Here is a 20758-nt window from a genome sequence, read left to right as displayed (position 1 = left end):
TTGTTGGAGAAAAACTAGATGTGGGACTAGTTGAAGAATTAGGTTTCGTTAAGGGTGTTTTTGATAGGCTATTTGTAGTCTTTTAGTGTGTCCTCTTGTTAAACACATTTATAGATAGATTTCTGTCTAATTAAAAGAGTACTGTGTTGGTCTATAACTACTACAAGAATTGTAATTATATAGAAGGGAAGTATTTGTATACAACTTTAAAGGCTGTTATGTTGATGTGGTTTAGACCTTGGGGACTGGTGCCCCACAGAGATAATTAACAGATCTTTTAATTTTTTTTTTCTGTAAGGATTTTTCAAAAAATTGAAGTATAGGAGTTCCCTCATGGCCTAGCAGTTAAGGATCTGGCATTTTCACTGCCATGGCTTGGGTCATTATTGTGGCAAGGGTTCAATCCCTGGCCCAGAAACTTTCACATGCTGCAAGGCAGCCAAATAAATAAATAAAAAATTGAAGTAGTAGTCAGTTTACAATGTTGTGTTAGTTTCAGGTATACAACATGATGCTCCAATTATACATATATATGTATATAATACACACAGACACATATTTCTTATCTGTATTATATATATGTACATACACAGACATATATTTCTTATCTGTATTATATATATATATATATACATATTCCTTACAGATTTTTTTCTCTAATAGGATTATTACAAAATATTCAGTATAGTTTCCTATGCTACGCAGTAGGTCCTTGTTGGTTATCTTATTTATATGTGTGTGTGTGTGTGTATGTTAATCCCAATCTCCTAATATATCCCTCCCCCTTTAGTTTGTTTTCTATGTCTGTGAGTCTCTTTCTGTTTAGTAAATAAGTTCATTTGAATCTTTTTTTTTTTTTAGATTCCACATATAGGTGATGTCATATGATATTTGTCTTTGTTTGGTTTACTTTACTTAGTATGATAATCTCTAGTTGCATCCATGTTGCTGCAAATGGCATTATTTCAAATCATTTTTATGGCTGAGTAATATTCCATCACACACACACACACACACACTCACCCCCCCATATCTTCTTTATCCATTCATCTTTTGATGGACCTATAGATTGCTTTCGTGTATTGGCTATTGTAAATAGTGCTGCAATGAACATTGAGGTGCGTGTATCTTTTTGAACTATGGTTTTCTCTGGATATATGCCCAAGAGTGGGATTGCTGGATCATATGGTAGTTTTTTTTTTAGATACAGATAATTTTAATGAAATTGGCATATTTAAGACCAAAAAGATAAAGGGGACATTGTCAATTTATCTTCAGCTCATGCCTTAATAGGCTAGTGAACACAACTTGAAACACAGGTGAATCTTGCTCCGTTCTATGAGATAGTGAAGGGATCTTCTCACTATTTAAATATATTAATATAACCAGTTATAGAAATCTAAATATAAAACCAATCTCCTATAGGTTCTGAGAAGGTATTCACCATTTTCCCGAAAAGTTTAATACTCCACATTCAAGTTTAATCATCTCTGTAGAAGGGGAAAACTGTGATAGTACTTGTTGAATTGGAATTACTACTAAAATTCAAAAAGCTGACCATATTCATTTAGCCACCAATCAATCTTAGTTAAATCAGGACCATCCAACAGAAACATTCCATCAGCCATACATGATCTGAATTCTAGTGTATGAGATCAATTTAACTATGGTACACATGAAAGTCATGAGACATTTCGGTCTTGTAATAAATAAGGCGGTGGCCAACCTTTACTCATTAGTAGCTTTTTTGAGATAAGCTACCAAGTCTTCCCTTTCTCCCTTCTTCCTATGCCAGCAAAGATCATTCTTGTTCCAGGGATATACTTCTTGGGATTCTCCAAGTACTCCATCAGCGTCTCCTCTCCCCAGGTGATGCCTTTGTTCTTGTTGGCATCTGTGTAAGTGAATCCAGGAGCCTGACCTGTCTTCCACCAAACACACCATGGAGGTTTGGACCAGTCTTGTGCTTGCCTCTGTTTTCTGCAGTATGGCACTGGGCACACTTCTGAACAAAAATCTTCTTGCCCTTCTCAACATCACCCTTTTTAAAAATCGTTCTTTCTCCGAGCTCAACAGACAAGTGGCCACTCGCAGCCCGGACGTTCCGCTTTCTACTCATATGGTAACTCTATTTTTAGTTTTTTATGGAATCTCCATACAGTTCTCCATAGTGGCTGTACCTATTTACATTCCTACCAACAGTGTAGGAGGGATCCCTTTTCTCCACACCCTCTCCAGCATTTATTATTTGTAGACTTTTTGATGATGGCCATTCTGATCGGAGTGAGGTGATACCTCATCGTAGTTTTGATTTTACATGCCTGTAATAATTAGCAATATTGAGCATATTTTCATGTGTTTTTTGGCTGTCTGTCTTTGGAGAAATGTCTATTTAGATTTTCTGCCCATCTTTTGGTTGGGTTGCTTTTTTTTTATATTAGGCTGTATGAGCTGTTTATATATCTTGGAAATTAATCCCTTGTCAGTTACATTGTTTGAAAATAATTTCTCCCAATTTTTAGGTTGTCTTTTTGCTTCGTTTACTGTTTCTTTTGCTGTGAAACAGTTTTAAGTTTAATTAGGTCCTGTTTGTTTGTTTTTGTTTTTATTTCCATTACTGTAGGAAATGGATCCAAAAAAATATTGCTGCGATTTATGTCAAAATGTTCTGCCTACATTTTTCTCTAGGAGCTTTAGAGTATCTGGTCTTTAATCCATTTTGAGTTTATTTTTCTATATGGTATTAGAGGATGTTATAATTTCATTCTTTTGCATGTAGCAGTCCAGTTTTCCAAGCACTACTTATTAATGAGTTTTTTTTTTTTTTTTTTTTTTATGGCTGCACCCGCAGCATATGGAAGTTCCCAGGCCAGGGATTGAATCCAAGTCACAGCTTCTGTCTACACTGCAGCTGCAACAATGACAGATCCTTAACCCACTGTGCTGGGCTGGGGGTCAAACCTGTACAGTGACCAGAGCTGCTGCAGTCAGATTCTTTTTTTTTTTTTTTTTGTCTTTAGTCTTTGTTGTTGTTGTTGTTGTTGTTGCTATTTCTTGGGCCGCTCCCGCGGCATATGGAGGTTCCCAGGCTAGGGGTTGAATCAGAGCTGTAGCCACTGGCCTAAGCCAGAGCCACAGCAACGCGGGATCCGAGCCATGTCTGCAGCCTACACCACAGCTCACGGCAACGCCGGATCGTTAACCCACTGAGCAAGGTCAGGGATAAAACCGCAACCTCATGGTTCCTAGTCGGATTCGTTAACCACTGCGCCATGACGGGAACTCCTGCAGTCAGATTCTTAATCCAATGCCGCCACAGCGGGAACTCAATTAATGAAATTAATGACACTGTCTTTTCTCCATTGTTTGTTCTTGTCTCCTTTATCGTAGATTAATTGACCGTAAGTGCATGGGTTTATTTCTGGGGAAATTGTTATTTTTTTATAAAATATTTCATAATTTTTAGTGTAGACAAAATTTGCTCATGAAAAAATTTCATTTAGTTCAGAAATAGGTTATTTCAGATTACCTGAAATAGCATAAGAAAATCCTAACTAAATGACTTAGCATTTTCTTCTCAACTGATTACTTTGAAAGTGTCTTTGGAAGTGTGTTTGTTAGAATGCTCTCACTGAACTTCCCACTCTCAGTAAGAAAGTAAATATGTTATTCCAAAATAATAAAACTTTAAATTCCTGTTGTGGCTCAGTGGTTAACGAACCCGACTAGTATCCATGAGGGTGGGGGTTCTATCCCTGACCTTGCTCTGTGGGTTAAGGATCTGGCATTGCTGTGAGCTGTGGTATAGGTCGCAGATGCAGCTTGGATCCTGCGTTGCTGTGGCTGTGGTGTAGGCCAGCAGCTACAGCTCTGATTCGACCCCTAGCCTGGGAACTTCCATATGCCAGAGTTGCGGCCCTAAAAAGACAAAAAACAAAAAAACCCAAACCCCCACAAAAAACAAAATATTAAAACTTTTAAATTTTAGAGTGAAATAGCTATTTTAGAATTGATTAAGCAAATAACTCTACAGGAAAAAAATCATTTTTTCTCACCAATAGATTTTATCTTGATTTTTATACTTGTTCTCACAATGGTATTAAAAAAAGGCTGTTCAATAGCCACATATTATAGATGAGTTCAAATGTACATTACTATATATGTGTGTGTGTGTATATATATGTGTGTGTATATATATGTATATATATATATATATATTTTTGTCTTTTGTCTTTTTAGGGCTGCACCCATGGCATATGGAGGTTCCCAGACTAGGGGTCTAGTTGAAGCTACAGCTGCCAGCCTACACCAGAGCCACAGCAATGCCAGATCCAAGCCATGTCTGCAACCTACACCACAGCTTAGGGCAATGCCAGATACTTAACCCATTGAGCGAGGCCAGGGATCGAACCTGAAACCTCACGGTTCCTAGTTGGATTCGTTTCTGCTGCACCATGACGGGAACTCCAAATGTACATTACAATAGATTGGGAAACTACAACATCAGATGCTTATTTTATTTTATTTTTATTTTTAAAATTTTATTTTTACTCTTTTACTGCCACACCTACAGCATATAGAAATTACTGGGATAGGGATTGAATTGGAGCTACAGCTGTGGCCTATACCACAGCCACAGCAACACTGGATCCAAGCCACATCTTCGACCCATGCCACGGCTTGTGGCAATGCCGGATCCTATATCCTACTTATCCCACTGATTGAGGCCAAGGATTGAACCCACAACCTCATGGTTCCTAGTTGGATTCCTTTCCGCTGAGCCATGAGGAGAACTCCTAGATTTGTGTTTTAATCCTGCATTTTTACTTAGAAGTATTATTACCTGAGCAAGTTAATGAACTTTTCTAACTTCAGGTTCTTTCCTGTAAAATGTAAACTTGATATCTGAGTTTCAAGGTCATTGTGCATATTGAATGAGACACTACATGTAAATGAAGTAATATGTATTACTCAGTGTTATTATTAATCCTCTTATTTGATTGACATTTGTTCTGAACCCCGAATTCTTTTTTTTTTTTAATTTGATGACCACAGTTCCAGCATATGAAAGTTCCTGGGCTATGGATTGAATCCAAGCCACAGCAGTGACCTGCGTCCTTTAACCCTTCGCATGATGCTGGATATTGAATTCCCACCTACCCAGTGACTTGAGGTCCTGCAGTTGGATCCTTAACCCACTGTGCCACAGTGGGAACTCCCTGAACTCTGAATTTTTATAAAAAGCCATTTTAATGCCCTTTTGACATCTTTATTCCTCAGAGTATATATTAGTGGATTAAGACTTGGGGTGATAATGGTGTAAAAGAGGGTAAGAAATTTATCCACTTGGTATGTGGAACCTTTCTTTGGTTGCAAGTACATGTAGATGGCACTGCCATAAAAGAGGCTGACCACAGTGAGGTGAGAGCCACAGGTGTTAAGCATCTTCTTCCATCCTCCGCCTGACTTGATCTTAGTTACAGCTTGTGTGATGATTCCATATGAGATGAGAATGAACAATAGTGGCAAAAGAAGGTAAATTACTCCAAGTGTGTAAATGGTAACATCCACCACTTTGGTGTACTCACAGGCTATCTTAAGAAAGGCAGGCATCTCACAAAAGAAGTTATCCACTATGTGACCACATAGCGGCAGCGTAAAAGCAAAGGAGCACATACTCAGGGCGCCACACAGACCAGTCAGCCATGATGCTGCTACCATCTTCTTACAAACCCGTGGATTCATGATAACCATGTAGTGCAGGGGTTGGCAGACTGCTGCATAGCGATCATAGGCCATGAGAGCCAATAAAAGGCATTCTGTTGCACCAAAGTCAAAGGCAAAGAAGAATTGTAGAATACAACCTACATAAGTAATCAATTTGTTTGGCCCCCACAGATTTATCAGCATCTGGGGAACGATGCTAGTTGTGTAACAGATATCCAAAAATGAGAGGTTACTGAGGAAGAAGTACATGGGTGTATGAAGTCGGCTGTCCAGAAAAGACACCAGGATAATCGCTGTGTTGTTTAGGAGAGTCATGACGTAGAAGAGCAAAACAGTCACAGAGATAATGGGCTCCAGTTGGGGTTGATCAGAAAAGCCCAGCAAAATGAACTGATCACCTGAGCTGGTATTGGATGTGTCCATTATCTTCCCTTCTTGATCTCTGTAGAAAAGGGTAATGAAGGAACCAGAATGGGGAAACAACAGATTATAAAAAATTTATTGTTCTCCTAAATGACTCAATATTATAGAGGAGTAGTGTTTACCAACAGAAAGCTCACGTGTTATGGAAAACATCTTACTGACCACTCTGTGTTCAGGTTGTGTGCATAAAGAACTGTGTTCCATCACTTGGTTAGCTAAAATGATCTATTTCATTGCCAGAAGGGGAAATGCCCACCTGTTTGTTTTAGGGCTGTACATATAGTTTCAATCATCTGCAAAGCAGTACTTTTAATAATTATTACCTAATAGCATTGTGATACCTGGCACAGCAAATCCTTTATAACTCTTTTTTTTTTTTTTTTTTTCTTTTTAGGGCTGCACGGTAGCATATGGAAGTTCTCAGGCTAGGGGTTAAATTGGAGCTACAGCTGCTGGCCTGTGGCACAGCCGCAGCAATGCAGGATCCGAGCCGCATCTGTGACTACACCACAGCTCGTGGCAACGTTGGATCCCCAACCCACTAAGCAAGGCTTGTGACCGAACCCGCATCCCCATAGATGCTAGTGGGATTCACTTCCACTGTGCCACAATGGGAACTCCTTTTATTACTCTTTTTTATAAAAATGTCTTAGAGTTCACATTGTGGCTCAGTGGGTTAAGGACCTGATGTTGTCTCTGTGAGGATGTGGGTTCGATCCCTGGCCTCAGTCAGAGGGTTAAGGATCTGGTGTTGTCATCAGCTGTGGTGTAGGTTGCAGATGCAGCTTGGATTCAACCCCTGGCCCAGAAACTTCCATATATTGCAGGTGCGGCTATAAAAAGAAAAAAAAGTCTTGATATACTAAGCTGTCATTTTCCCAAATAAAATTTGAAATCAGTTTGTTACAAGCCAAACAAATATAAGAAGTTATCTGAAATACCTGTATTTAAGTTTTAAAAAATTTACATTTAAAAACTTCTTTTTGAAGAACGCAGCCTGTCTCAATTTATCAAAGTTTTTTTCCCTTTTGGTAAAGATGAATAATACTTCTTTATAAAAACATTCTACATATCTTGTTAAGTTTATCTTTATTGATGTATTTTATTTAACTGCTTTTTACTTACTGTTGATAGAGCAATAGATTTTAAATATTTATTTTGTGTATTCTCTTCTTGCTGAAATTAGAGGGGCTTCTAATCATTTTCAAATGAATTTGTTGTGTTTAAAATGGAATGAAATATGCTATTTTTAAGTAATGATTGTTTTGTTTCTTATTTTCTTATTTTTATTGTGTACATATTTCAGCTAATGTTAACAGACTAGAAAGTTGTTGATAATTTGTTCTTAAGCATTTTAGTTCAGATTGTTATTTTTATGGAGGCAAAAAGCAAGACGTAATAAATTAAGACAAGAATAGGAGTTCCCTGGTGGCCTTTCAGTTAAGGATTTGGTGTTGTCACTGCTGTGGCACAGGCCCAAGAACTTCCACACATACCATGGATGTGGCTACACACACGAAACAATTAAGACAAGAAAAAATAGTGTGTCATGAAAGAAACGAAGTGTGTTTGAGTTTTGAATTGATCTAAGCCAGTTTGGACGCGTTCAACTCCTAGGTTATTTTGGTAGATAATCATGGTCCCTGAAAAATTTGAGATGAATATAGGGTTAGTATTTTCCCTACAGCCTTTTGTCCAGCTTATAATGAAAATGACACTGACCAAGATATGCCACCCACACAGAGATTTCTTAAGCAGACGTTAGCAAGTGGGCACATGACAGCTGTGCCACAAACTCATGCAGCTGCAGATCTCTGTCCCTTAAGATACTCTACCACTACCTTGGTTTCTTTGAAGATGAGGCAACAGAGGCAGGATTTTGGTTACTTTCTGGTCAGAATAAAAAAAAGTGGAACTTATCCATGGTTAGGTATAGGTCCATTTAAGGAACAAATCTTGGACACTACCATTAAAATTTTGGCTGCGCACAACTTTTTGATTCTTATGCCTCTCATGCAAGAATGAGGAGTGTTTCTAAATGTTAGACAAGCCACATATGTTTGATATCACTACTTTCACTATTGATAAGCCACTTGAATATTCATTATTATGCAAATTAGCAAGACATCAGGTATTGATCAAGAGATGGACAATGGAAAGGCTTGTGATAGCTGTTTTGAAAAGCAGCCTTTCTGATTAAATGCTAGCTGACCTTCTGCAGAAATGTGTATTTACTGATCAGAGAAGCTGACACCCATAGAATGTGAAACAGGTGATAGTTACTCCAGTGTTGGGGAATGGACCCAGATATTCATAAGTGATTATTTACTGGTACCAGAAAATCTTCTCCATGATTATTCTAAGACTCTGTAGTTATCATTCCAGGCTTTCAGGCCATGGAAGTAATTGCTCCTTTAAAAATCCTTTCTATATTGTTCTTCCACATAGACAGTTTTTAAAAGTGTATTATTATTATTTTTTTTGGCTTTACCCGCGGCATGTGGAAGTTCCTGGGCTAGGGATCGAACCTGAGCCACAGCAGTAACCCGAGCCACAGCAGTGACAACATGGGATCCTTAACCTGCTGCAGCACGAGAGAACTCCAAAAGTGTATTATGTTTTGATCTCAAAATTCACTCATTAAAGTATAAAGTTTTTTAGCTCTATTCAAAAGCTCATAATAAAAGAGAAATTATAGAATTGTAGAAAGATTTGTATAAACTTTAAAAGTATGAGCTAGAAATACGTGTAATCAATATAGGAAGCTACCTAATGATGAGACACCAAATATGTGCTCCTTATAGTCACATGGATCAGAATTGCACACTTTAGTTAAGGGATATAATGGGGAAAAAAAAACAATCTTGGCAGAAATGGAAGAATGGCTTTGTTTTTATTGTACCTGCATTTTGGAAGGTGGAGGAGCAGTATAAAAAGATTTCTTTTACTTAAGACAACAATTTATAACTATTTGCTAATGAACTATCCTTCCCCCTTATTTAAGTATTTATGGAAGGTGGTTAGACCCAAATAAGCATTTTTTCCCCCCAAAAGACAGTGGCAAGCTTTTAGGTGTTATTTCTTCACAGATGGCAACTGAGAGGATTGGAGGTCCTAGAATCAAAGACAAAGACAGATTAGAGTAGAAGATGGGACCAAGAGAGTGAGTAAGGTCCAAAACGTGGAGCAAGTGGGACCTAGTGAAATATAGAGTCAGAGAGCAAAGCTCTGTAAGGGTGTCTAAGGAATTTTAAGATATCGTGTTCCTTAGGCAATGTTTTTCATTGTATGCTGCAGGGAAATCCTTCTATATTATTTCCAATCCTTTATTAAAATTCTACTAAATTTATTCCCTTTTGTTAGTGGTATTTTAGAAAATAAAGAAAAATAGGCTCGATCTACTCTGTTAGAGAAGTGGAGAATAGAGGGACAGAGGTCACAGGGGCTGAATTGTGAGAAGCGGTTAAAATTCATCAGGGGCCATGTTTTAAATGAAGTCCTCAAAGCAAAGGAAAGCCCCTTCCCATAGTAAATAATTTCCAGAAATATAGCCAAGAGTGCTAGAATTTCTTCAGAGAGCAGAACAAGGGCTCAATGTAATTTTTACTGAGCAATAACACAGTGCCAGAAATGCCAGAAGCCTAGATCAATTAGTCTTAAAGGTGATACAATGAATCAGTGCACATAGTAAAGTGGGTACATATTTAGATTTATAAATTCACAGAATCTATAGCCAGGCACTGCTTTGAAAAAAGTAGGTAAATGTTTTCAATGGTCTTTGAAAGTTTACTATGTCAATCATTTGTATGGAACCTACTTCAGTAATACATTTTAGCAAATTAAAACATATAGAAAATAGTCACTGAAAGATAAACAAATCTCTGCATATACTTGCAAAGATACACAAGCACATCAGTTCTATAATGGGCTTAAAATTGGACAAAAGTATGCATATGTGCATTTGACCTTCAGTAGCTGTTGCACTATAAAATCCACCACTATTTGAGAATCGAGTATCATAATATTTTCAACTTTAACCTATTTATGAGGGAAATTTAAGAATTATTTTTTTAAATGAAACTAATTATAGTCAGGATGACATTTCATTTTCTCTACGTATTTGTGAATCTCTGAATTTGAATAATGAATTATTTAGTATTCTAGTCTTTTAGAAGTCTTACAGTCTTGTAACAAGAGAGAGACTGAAATATTTAACCACTTACCTGCTCAGTGAAGAACCTTAACACTCGCTTTCCACTCTAATTTTCTAAGTCCATCACTCATCTATCTGCAATGCCTGGCTCAGAAGGGTTGCTTTTATCTGGAACATAAGTTGCTATGGATTTCTTGGTCTGAACCAGCCTTTGTAAACTGGCTGAATGGTTAATTTGATCTAATTAGAGGGAAAAATATGGAGAAGATTATGAAAAGGAACTATGGAATAAGGATTATTGTATTGTGTCTTTCCACACTGAGAATAAGTGATTTTAGCAATTACCTTTTTATTGGGCATTTCTTGGGCTGGCAGGAACATTTGGTAATCTTATAAAAAGGTAAGTGTGGTGAGTAAAAGGTGATTCATGGGTATAATATCAAGAAGATCGGTGACTTGGTTTCTAGGTATTTTTTAAAGCCCTTGGGATTGGTAACCCACAAAAGTAATTAAACATCATTATGATGCAGGTCATGGTGAGGCATTCAGAAATTTCCTAGAATATATTTTGTGAAGGCTTGGTGTAGTCTGTTTATCTCATCTCTATTTGTCCCTCATTTAAAAAAGACAAACATTTGAATGAATGCTGAAAAATTAATAATAATTTAATCAAGAAAATTTAACAGTTAAAGATTTATGATTTTCAGAAATTTAAAAAATAATTTCAATTAATTTATGTATTTGTTGCTGGCGAGAATAGTAGTCAAAAGACTTGTGAAAGAACAAATAAATACATTACCATAAAGTTCTGGATGGGAAGAACAATGGAAATATGATTTCAAGAAGAAATTCCAACTGTTGGAGAGCTTGTTATTGTATTTTAAAAAAGATTTTTTTTTGGCTACATCCACAGCATGTGGAAGTTCCTGGGCCAGGGATCGAATCTGAGCTGCAGCTGCAATAACACTGGATCCTTAACGCACTGTGCCATAGCAGGAACTCCTAAAAAAAGATCCTTAACACCCTTTAAAACTTTTTATTATAGACACTTTATAACATGTACAAAAATAGAGTGACCAATACAATGTGATGGATCCATCATCTAGTTTCAACAATTATTATCGTATGGCTGTCTTATGGTATGTTAAGAAAAACCCACAAAATTGATCTTAAATTAATTAATTTTTTGGTTTATTTAAAATTTTACATTTTGGTGATGTTGGTTTATAATATTATATGTTTCATATGTACATTATATTTTGACTTTGTATACCCTACAGTCTGCTTACCACCAAAAATTTAGTTTCCATCCATCATACAGTTGACCTTTACCCATTTTACTGTCCTCTACCTTTCCCCTCTGGTAGCCACTTCTCTGTTCTCTGTATTTGTTTTGTTTGATTTGGCTTCTTCATTTATTTTTACTTGTTTTTTATATTCCACATACAAGTGAAATCATATAGTATTTGTCTTTCTCTGTTTGGCTTATTTTACTTAGTATAACACCTTCCGGGTTGTCACAAATGGCAAGATTTCATCTTTTTTTATGGCTGAGTAGTCTGTCACATATATACCACATATTCTTTATCCATTCATCCACTGATAGATGCTTAATTAAGTTGTTCCTGTGTTTTGGCTGTTGTAAATAATGCTGTGATGAACAGAGGTGTGCATGTATCTTTTGATTTAGTGTTTCACTATTCTTAGGTAAATACTTTGAAGTAGAATAGCTGGATCATATAGTAATTCTGTTCTCAAATTTTTTTTTTTGGCTACACTTGTGTCACATGGACGTTTCCAGGGTAGGGATCGAACCCAAGCTGCAGCAGTGACAATTCTGAATCCTTAACTGCCAGGCCACAAGGGAATTCCAACTTTTTTTCACTTAAAATTTTCTTTCTTTTTTTGGGGCAGTGCACCTGTGGTGTATGGAAGTTCCCAGGCTAGGGACTGAATTGGAGCTGCAGCTGCTGACCTTTACCAGAGCCATGCAGGATCTGAGCCCCGTCTGAGACCTACACCACAGTTTACAACAACAGCGGATCCTTCACCCACTGAGCAAGGCCAGGGATCAAACTCGCATCCTCATGGACGTTAGTTGGGTTCTTAATCCACTGAGCCACAATGTGAACTCCCCGTCTTTAAAAATTTTATTGAAGTATAGCTGATTTACAATGTTGTGTTAATTCTGCTGAATATTCTCAACTTTTTGAGGAATCGTCATACTGTTTTCCATGGCAGCTGCATTAATTTACATTCTTACCAAGAGTGTATTGTTGTGTTAGTTTCTGCTATACAGCAAAGTGACTCAGTTATACATGCGTATATTCTTTTTCATATTCTTTTCTTTCAAGGTTTATCACAGCATATTGAATATAGTTCCTGTGCTATATAGTAGGACCTTGTTGTTTATCCTATTTATAATAGTTGCCTGAGCTAATCCCAAACCCTCAAACCTTCCCTCCTCACCCCTCTCCCCCCTTGGCAACTACAAAAATCTGTGAGTCTGTTTTTGTTTCATAGATCGGTTGATTTGTGTCATATTTTAGATTCCACATATAAGTAGTATCCTATGGTGTTTGTCTCTCTCCTTCTGACTGACTTCATTTAGTATGTTAAGATAATGGCCATTCTAATAGGTACGAGCTGATATCTCAGTGTGGTTTTTTATTTGCATTTCCCTAATAATTAGTGATGTGAAACATCTTTTCATGCACCTTTTGGCCATTTGTATGTCTTCTTTGGAGAAATGTCTATTCAGATACTCTGACCATTTTAAAAATCAGGTTTTTTTGTTGTTGTTAAGTTGTATGAGTTCTTTATATATTTTGCGAATATATATGATTTGCAAAAATCTTCCATTTGGTAGGTTGTCTTTTAGTTTTGTTGATGGTTTCTTTTACTGTGCAAAAGCTTTTTGGTTTGATGTATTCCTATTTGCTTATTTATTTATTTATTTTTGTCTTTTTAAGGCTGCACCCACAGCATATGGAGGTTCCCAGACTAGGGGTCGAATCAGAGCTGTAACCATTGGCCTATGACACAGCCACAGCAACACTGGATCTGAGGCGTATCTGTGACCTACACCACAGCTCATGGTAATGACAGATTCTTAACCCACTGAGTGAGGCTAGGGATCAAACCTGCATCCTCATGGATGCTGGTCAGATTCATTTCTGCTGAGCCATGATGGGAACTCCCTTATTTACTTATTTTTGCTTTTGTTTTCCTTGCCCGAGATTACATATCCAGAAAAATATTGCTAAGATGAATGTCAAAGAGCATGCCTCTTATGTTTTCTCCTAGGAGTTTTATAGTTTCTGGTGTTCCACTGAAGTCTTCAAGCCATTTTGAGTTGATTTTGTTGTGTGGTGTAAGATAATGTTCTAGTAGTTACCTGGTGATGCAGCAGGTTAAGGATTTGGTGTTGTGAGTATAGTGACTCAGGTCACTGCTATGGTGTAAGTTTGATCTCTGGCCTGGGAACTTTCATATGCTGCAGGAGCAATAATAAAAAAAAAAAAGACAGTGATCTAGTTTTATTCCTTTGCATATGGCTGTTTAGTTTTCCCAACACCATTTATTTACTTTTTAAATTAAAAAAAATACTGAGGTATAGTTGATTTACAATATTGTGTTAATTTATGGTGTGTAAACTGATTCATAAATATATATTCTTTTTCATATTCTTCGGATATTGAATATAGTTCTCTGCACTGTGCAGTAGGACCTTGTTTATATATTTTATATAGAATAGTTTGTATCTGCTAATTCCCAACTCATAATTTATCCCTCTCCCACCCCCTTTCCACTCTGGGAGCCACATGTTTATTTTCTATGCCTGGGGGATCTGTTTCTGTTTTATAACTAAGTTCATTTGTATCATGTTTTAGATTCCAAGTATAAGCGATATCGTATGGTACTTATCTTTTTTTATCTGACTGACTTCGATTAATATGTTTATCTCTAGGTCCATCCATGTTGCTGCAAATGACATTGTTTCATTCTTTTTTACGGCTGAGTACTAACACTTTTTTGAAAAGATTGTCCTTTTTGTTTGAGGTTTTTCTTATTTCTTGAGGTAGGCCTGTATTGCTATAAACTTCCCTCTCAATGCTTTTTTTGCTGTATCTCAGAGATTTTGAGATGCCATATTTTCATTTTCATTGTCTTCAGATATTTTTGATTTCCCATTTGATTTCTTCATTGACCCAATTATTGTTTAGTAGCATGTTTTTCAGTCTCCACATATTTATATTTTCAGCTTTCTTTTTGTAGTTGATTTCCAGTTTCATACCATTGTGATCACAATAAATGCTTGCTATGATTTCAGTTTTCTTAAATTTATTGAGATTTGTGTCCCAGCATATGGTGTATTCTTGAGTGTACCATGTACTTCTAAAAAGAATGTAATATATGCTATATTTGGATCAAATGTTCTGTATAAATCAAATCCAACAGGTTTAATGTTTCATTTAAGGCTGTTGTTTCCCTGCTGACTTTCTGTCTGGATGATCTATCCATGGCTGTAGGTGGGATATTAATGTCCCCTACTATCATTGTGGTCCTGTCAATTTCTTCCTTTAGATCTGCTAGTAATTGCTTTACATGTTTTGGTATTGCCATGTTAGGTTCATATACTCTGGTAACTAGTATGTCTTGTAAGTTGTCCCCTTTATCATTCTATAATGTCCATCTCTGTCTCTTGTAACTTGTTTTTGGCTTGAAGTCTATTTTATATGCTATAAATAAGGCTATATATGCTTTCTTTTGGCTACCATTTGCTTGGAGTGTCATCTTTTATCCCTTCACTTTGAGCCCTTGTTTGTCTTTAGAGCTGAGGTGAGTTTCCTGGAGACATCATATAGTTGGTCCTATTTTTTAATCTATCTGGATGCTCTGTGTCTTTTGATTGGTGAATTCCATCCATTTATATTTAGAGCAATTATTGATAAATGAGGATTTTGTGCTACCATTTTATTTTGTATTTTCTGCTTGCTTTATATCTCTATTATTTCTTTTTTAAATGAGGAAGTGGTGCTCTTTATTTAAATTGATTAGTGTACATGGCTCTTTCATTTAAAATTGGTTTATATAAAATTCAAGCAAATATTTTCAATGCATAATTATTAACTACTAGCAAAGATAACCAGGAAGTCATGCATACAATGAAACATGAACAATTAAAATCTTCGGGATACACAACATCTTTTAATTAATCAATTATAATAATCCAAATAAATAGAAGACTGTGTTGTAAGGCTTGGCCGTAAAGGATTTTAAAGCCAATGATCATAATAAAGGAAATCATAGTTGTCATTTACTGGGTTCTATTGGTTCTTTTCCCTTGAGTTTCTGCCTGCCATTTTGGCTTAGTGGTTTCCTATGCTTTTTTTGTTTCCTCTTTTTAAATGTTTTGTGTCAGTGCTTTAGATTTATGTTTTGTGATTACTGTGAATTTGTATAAAATGTCTCATAGAGCATGAATGGTAAATTCTCATGCATGTTGGTGTGAGACCTTGGTCAGGAAAGTAACCTCTCTCTAAAGATAATTAAATTTACTATTATTACTATTTACTGATTATTATTATTATTAGTTATATCACTTACTTTTTCAAGTCACATATTGTTCCCTAAGTGTGGGAACTAAGGCTGACAAGCTTATGGAAGTACTGATTAACTTACAGAAGTTTAATATATTTTAAGGATTTATTAATATAATTAATTATAATTATAATATAATTTAATATAGTGGTATGACTATATACATTTACTTTAAAGAAATAAAAGGGAGATTAAGTATTTAAAATGTTGGTTTAATTTGCAACCCTAGTGCAGGAGAGACTTAAACCAAAGAAAAAGTAAATCTAGAGATACATCAAAGAACAATTACTTATAGGTGTAAAATGTAATGTTCTCCTAAGAGTCCATTACTGTTATATTTTGGTGCAGCTGTTATTACTGAAGTTAGCAAATGACTTAATTTATCTCCTAACATTATTTGTTATAGATTCTTGCCAAGCCTAAGAACAAACCTTCCAAATACAAGAGTAATAGGTGTCTAGACTATATATATCAGAAAGGTATCAGATCACAAAAAATCCAAAGTTTAATTCAAAAGTCATCACATTTTCCTAAAAATGTTAAGTATTGTATCAAGATAAATGGAAATGAAAATATTTATTCATTTTATGAAATTCCACTACATAAAAATTTACAAACCTGCATATTTCAAAAATAACATATGTTCCATGATTCAATAGAGCTATGCCCAAAGCCTAACTAATCTAAAACTGGTCGTACTCTCTTTCCATTCAGAGAAGACACTCATGGAATAAATGTTTTATAAATGAATAAGAGATGAATCAGACTGTGTTGTCTTTAAAACCCTTTTTTGTTTCTTCTCACTCCCCTTTATCATGAAAGATGTAAACAGACTTAGAAAAAATAAAGACCCTTTGCTTGTGATGATTATCAAATTTCACTGAACAAAAAGTAAATTGTTTCAGGTGGTGCTTATGATAATTATTACCTTATAAATTGCATTGTCTGCACAAAGCACACACACAAATATTTAGATGGCATCATAAGAGATTTAATATACAAAATCATTAGCATATTATTATTTAATATACAAATCGTATGTGAAAGTATTCATCAGGTCTATATTTCTGAAGATCTAAGCATTAGTATTGAAAATACATAACTAGATACCCAAACGGTTTCTATGGGGCTTAAAACAAATTAAACGCCTTCAAGTTTATGTTTACAGCTGCTTTGTGCTAGATTACAAGCAAAAATAAAAAAATTCTGTGACCTGTTTTTCTACAAGATATGCAAAAAATATGCATAAAACAGCTAAGTAGGTTTTTTTTTGGGAGGGGGATTGCACCTGTGGCATATGGAAATTTCCAGGCTAGGGGTCAAATCAGAGCTGCAGCCACGGGCCTCTGCCACAGCAATGTGGGATTGAGCCGCGTTTATGACATATAGTACAGCTCATGGCAATGGTGGATCCTTAACTCCCTGAACAAGGCCAGGGATTGAACCCTTGTCTTCATAGATAATAGTTGGATTCATTGCCTCTGAGCCGCAAAAGGAACTCCCAGTAGGGTGGTTATTATATTATTTGTGTCCACAAAATGTTTGCATACAAGAATTATATTCATTGATCTCTATAGTCTAGGGATTACTTGCCTCAGTTAAAAATGAAAGACAACTAGAAAATATTTCATTGCCTTATCCTTGCTAATTTTTTCTATGACTTCCAGTTCCTCTTTGATTTTGTAAATTTGTGGTCAACTGTCATCAGCTTCTTCAGTGCCTCCTTCATGTCTTTATTCCTTAAAGTGTAAATGAGAGGGTTGAGACTTGGTGTGATGATGGTGTAAAAGAGGGTGAGAAACTTACCCTGATCTTTGGAGGCACTGTTACCTGGTTGCAGGTACATGTAGATAATAGTTCCGTAGAAGATAGACACCACGGTGAGATGAGATCCACAGGTATTGATTGCTTTCCGCTGGCCTGCCCTTGACTTCATTCTCAGCACAGCTTTGGCAATGTAGCCATAGGATATAAGAATAAGGATGAGTGGTGTAAGGACAATGGCAATGCCTAAAGCAAAAACAGACAATTCAACTGCTGTGGTGTCTATACACGCTACCTTGAGCATAGCTGGCAACTCACACAAGAAATGATCCAGAAGGTTGTTTCCACATCTAGGCAGATTCAGAGTGAGTGTACACAGTACAACAGAATTGGCCAAACTAATGCTCCAGACCATGATAATCATCTTGAGACATAAATGTGGGTTCATGATTACCAAATAATGGAGGGGCTTACAAATAGCTGTGAAACGATCGTAGGACATAACAGCTAGGAGAAGGCACTCGATGGAGCCCAACCACATATAAACATAGAGCTGAATGACACAGCCCCCATAGCTGATGGTCTTATGAGGCCCCCACAAGTTAACCAGCATCTGAGGGACGATGCTGGTTGTGAAACATAGGTCTAGGAAAGATAAATTCCGGAGGAAGAAGTACATTGGTGTGTGGAGGTGGGAATCCAGGAGAGACGCAAGAATGATGGCTGTGTTGCTGACCAGTGTGATCAAGTAGAAGGTGGCGACAACTCCTGACAGGGCCATCTCCAGTTTGGGATGGTCAGAGAAGCCCAGCAGAATGAAATCATGCAGAGAAGTAGAGTTTCTTTGGCCCATAGTCCTTCAGTGCCCAAATCCTAGAATGAGAAGAGCAGTAGGAGGAGGTCCTGGAATATGAGGATGAGCAGGAGGAGGTAAAGGAAAAGAAGGAAGGGGAGGGAGGGGAAATTTGTCATCAAAGACTGTCTAAGTCATTTGACGGAATATAGAACTAAACAAAGGTAGAGAATTTGTGTTCCTGATTAAGAAATGATGAATAAAAGTAAAAATAACATCCAAATAATCTGGTGTTTGTTGTAGGTTCTTTTATGGTAATGAGTTTCATATATATTTATCTAGGTGATCTTGGAGAGTTCACTCTTAAAAGCAGGGTCTGAATTTTCTCACATGTAAATTTGGATTTTGGAATAGTTCTGTTTCTATGATTCTCTGTCATTCTTGTTGACTTGATATAGTGAATATGCTCTTTACTTGGTCAGTGAATTCACCTATGGAATATAATTATTTTGCTACTTATAAAGAATGAGGACAAGAGTGTTCCTATTTTTCCATATCGTAATGATTAGCACCTTTGGTCTTCTAGTTGTTATGTAGGAGATCAGGCATTTAACCTTGGTGCATTTGTCTCTCTCATCCCTAATACCTAACTTAGCACCAAAACTGGTAAATTTATTTTTTTTGGTCTTTTTTTTTGTCTTTTGTTGTTGTTGTTGTTGTTGTTGCTATTTCTTGGGCCGCTCCCGCGGCATATGGAGGTTCCCAGGCTAGGGGTTGAATGGGAGCTGTAGCCACTGGCCTACGCCAGAGCCACAGCAACGCGGGATCTGAGCCGCGTCTGCAACCTACACCACAGCTCACGGCAACACCGGATCCTTAACCCACTGAGCAAGGGCAGGGACCGAACCCTCAACTTCATGGTTCCTAGTCGGATTCGTTAACCACTGCGCCACGACGGGAACTCCCCCCCAAAATTTTAAACTATATTCTCACTCTACAAAACTTCTATTATCACTACTCTAATCCAAACTCCTGTCACTGCTTTTCTAGATTCTGGCAAGAGTCTTTATTCCTTACATCCAATCTTGTGCCTTTACATTGTTTCAATTAAACAAAATCTCGTTATCCATGCCAGTCACTTTCCATTACATTTAAGGAATAGAGGCCTCATTTTCATCCTGCGGCTCATTTTACACATATTGACTACTATCCTTCTCTCAGTTTGACATGTCAAATTCATTTCTAGCTAAAGCCCTTGGAACCCTTTTCATTCATTTCTAAGCTCATATTCACTCTGCCTGTTTTCTTCATTCTTTTTTAAAATTTTCGGAGTATAGTTGACATAAAATATTGTATTAGTTTCAGGTACATAGCAAAGTGAATTATATGTATATATAAATATAGTTACAAACTGTAGAGTAGATTTCCCTGAGCTCTACAGTAGGTTCTTGTTGAGAACTACCATATATGATCCAGCAATTCCGCTCCTGGGCACATATCCAGAGAAGACCATAATTTGAAATGAAACATGCACTCCAGTGTTCACTGCCGCATTATTTACAATAGCTAAGACATGGAAGCAGCCTAAATGTCCACTGACAGAGGCATGGATAAAGAAGATGTGCTACATTTATGCAGTGGAATATTATGCAGCCATAAAGAGAATAAAAGAGTGCCATTTGCAGCAACATGGATAGACCTAGAGATTATCATACTGAGTGAAGTAAGTCAGACAGAGAAAGACAAAGTGATATCATATGATATGACTTCTAGGTGGAATCTAAGTTGTACTCACACTTTAAACTACCTCTTAAATGTTTATTGCTTAAAGAGGGGTTGTCTGAACTCATAATCTCTTTTTTGCCTGACATCTAGTATCATGTATGGAGAGATTTACAGAAGGCCAGTATAGCATGGAGTGTGACAGCGTAAACAGAGAGCGTTTGTTCATGTTTCTGCAAGTTACTTAGACGTGTGACTCCAGAAAAGTTAGATCACACTTCTGGGCTCAGTTTTCTCCTCTGTAAAAATGGGGACAATAAAATCACTTGGGGTTGGGGTGAAGATCAAATGAATAATAAATGTAAAGTACTTAGAACAATGCTTGGAATGTAGGATGTCTCAATAATTATTAATTATGGCAATTATTATAGGGAAAAATTATACTCATGCAGCATGTAGGAAAATGTTTAATATGCCCCCCATCCACATAGTAGTCTATAAGCTTTAAGAAGGCAGACATGCGTTTTATTTCTCTTTGCTCTGTCCGTAAAACCTAAAGCATTATATATAAA

The 20758-nt window shown here is 36.6% G+C and overlaps 2 protein-coding genes and 1 pseudogene across 2 annotated transcripts; all 3 read right to left on the bottom strand.

Moving 5' to 3' along the window:
* Positions 1 to 1155: 1155 nt before the first annotated feature.
* Positions 1156 to 2219, bottom strand: LOC110257995 (annotated as a pseudogene).
* A 2471-nt stretch (positions 2220 to 4690) lies between these two features.
* Positions 4691 to 6503, bottom strand: LOC110257997 (olfactory receptor 2W1-like). The gene has a single exon (XM_021081009.1). It carries the CDS (start codon positions 6148 to 6150, stop codon positions 5191 to 5193), a length of 960 nt encoding a protein of 319 aa, XP_020936668.1. The 5' UTR covers positions 6151 to 6503; the 3' UTR covers positions 4691 to 5190.
* Positions 6504 to 17043: 10540 nt separating this feature from the next.
* On the bottom strand, positions 17044 to 18600 carry LOC100525053 (olfactory receptor 2W1). Its single transcript, XM_003128240.3, has one exon. The coding sequence runs from the start codon at positions 18522 to 18524 to the stop codon at positions 17562 to 17564; it is 963 nt and encodes a 320-aa protein (XP_003128288.2). The 5' UTR covers positions 18525 to 18600; the 3' UTR covers positions 17044 to 17561.
* Between the last annotated feature and the right edge of the window lie 2158 nt (positions 18601 to 20758).

This window comes from Sus scrofa, unplaced genomic scaffold (genome assembly GCF_000003025.6).
Source record: "Sus scrofa isolate TJ Tabasco breed Duroc unplaced genomic scaffold, Sscrofa11.1 Contig1052, whole genome shotgun sequence".
NCBI lineage: Eukaryota > Metazoa > Chordata > Mammalia > Artiodactyla > Suidae > Sus > Sus scrofa.
This window is presented reverse-complemented; position numbering and strand designations above follow the sequence as displayed.

Excerpts from the sequence above, each read along its gene's own strand:
- LOC100525053 (XM_003128240.3), bottom strand. The coding sequence starts at position 18,524 with ATGGGCCAAAGAAACTCTACTTCTCTGCATGATTTCATTCTGCTGGGC.
- LOC110257997 (XM_021081009.1), bottom strand. The coding sequence starts at position 6,150 with ATGGACACATCCAATACCAGCTCAGGTGATCAGTTCATTTTGCTGGGC.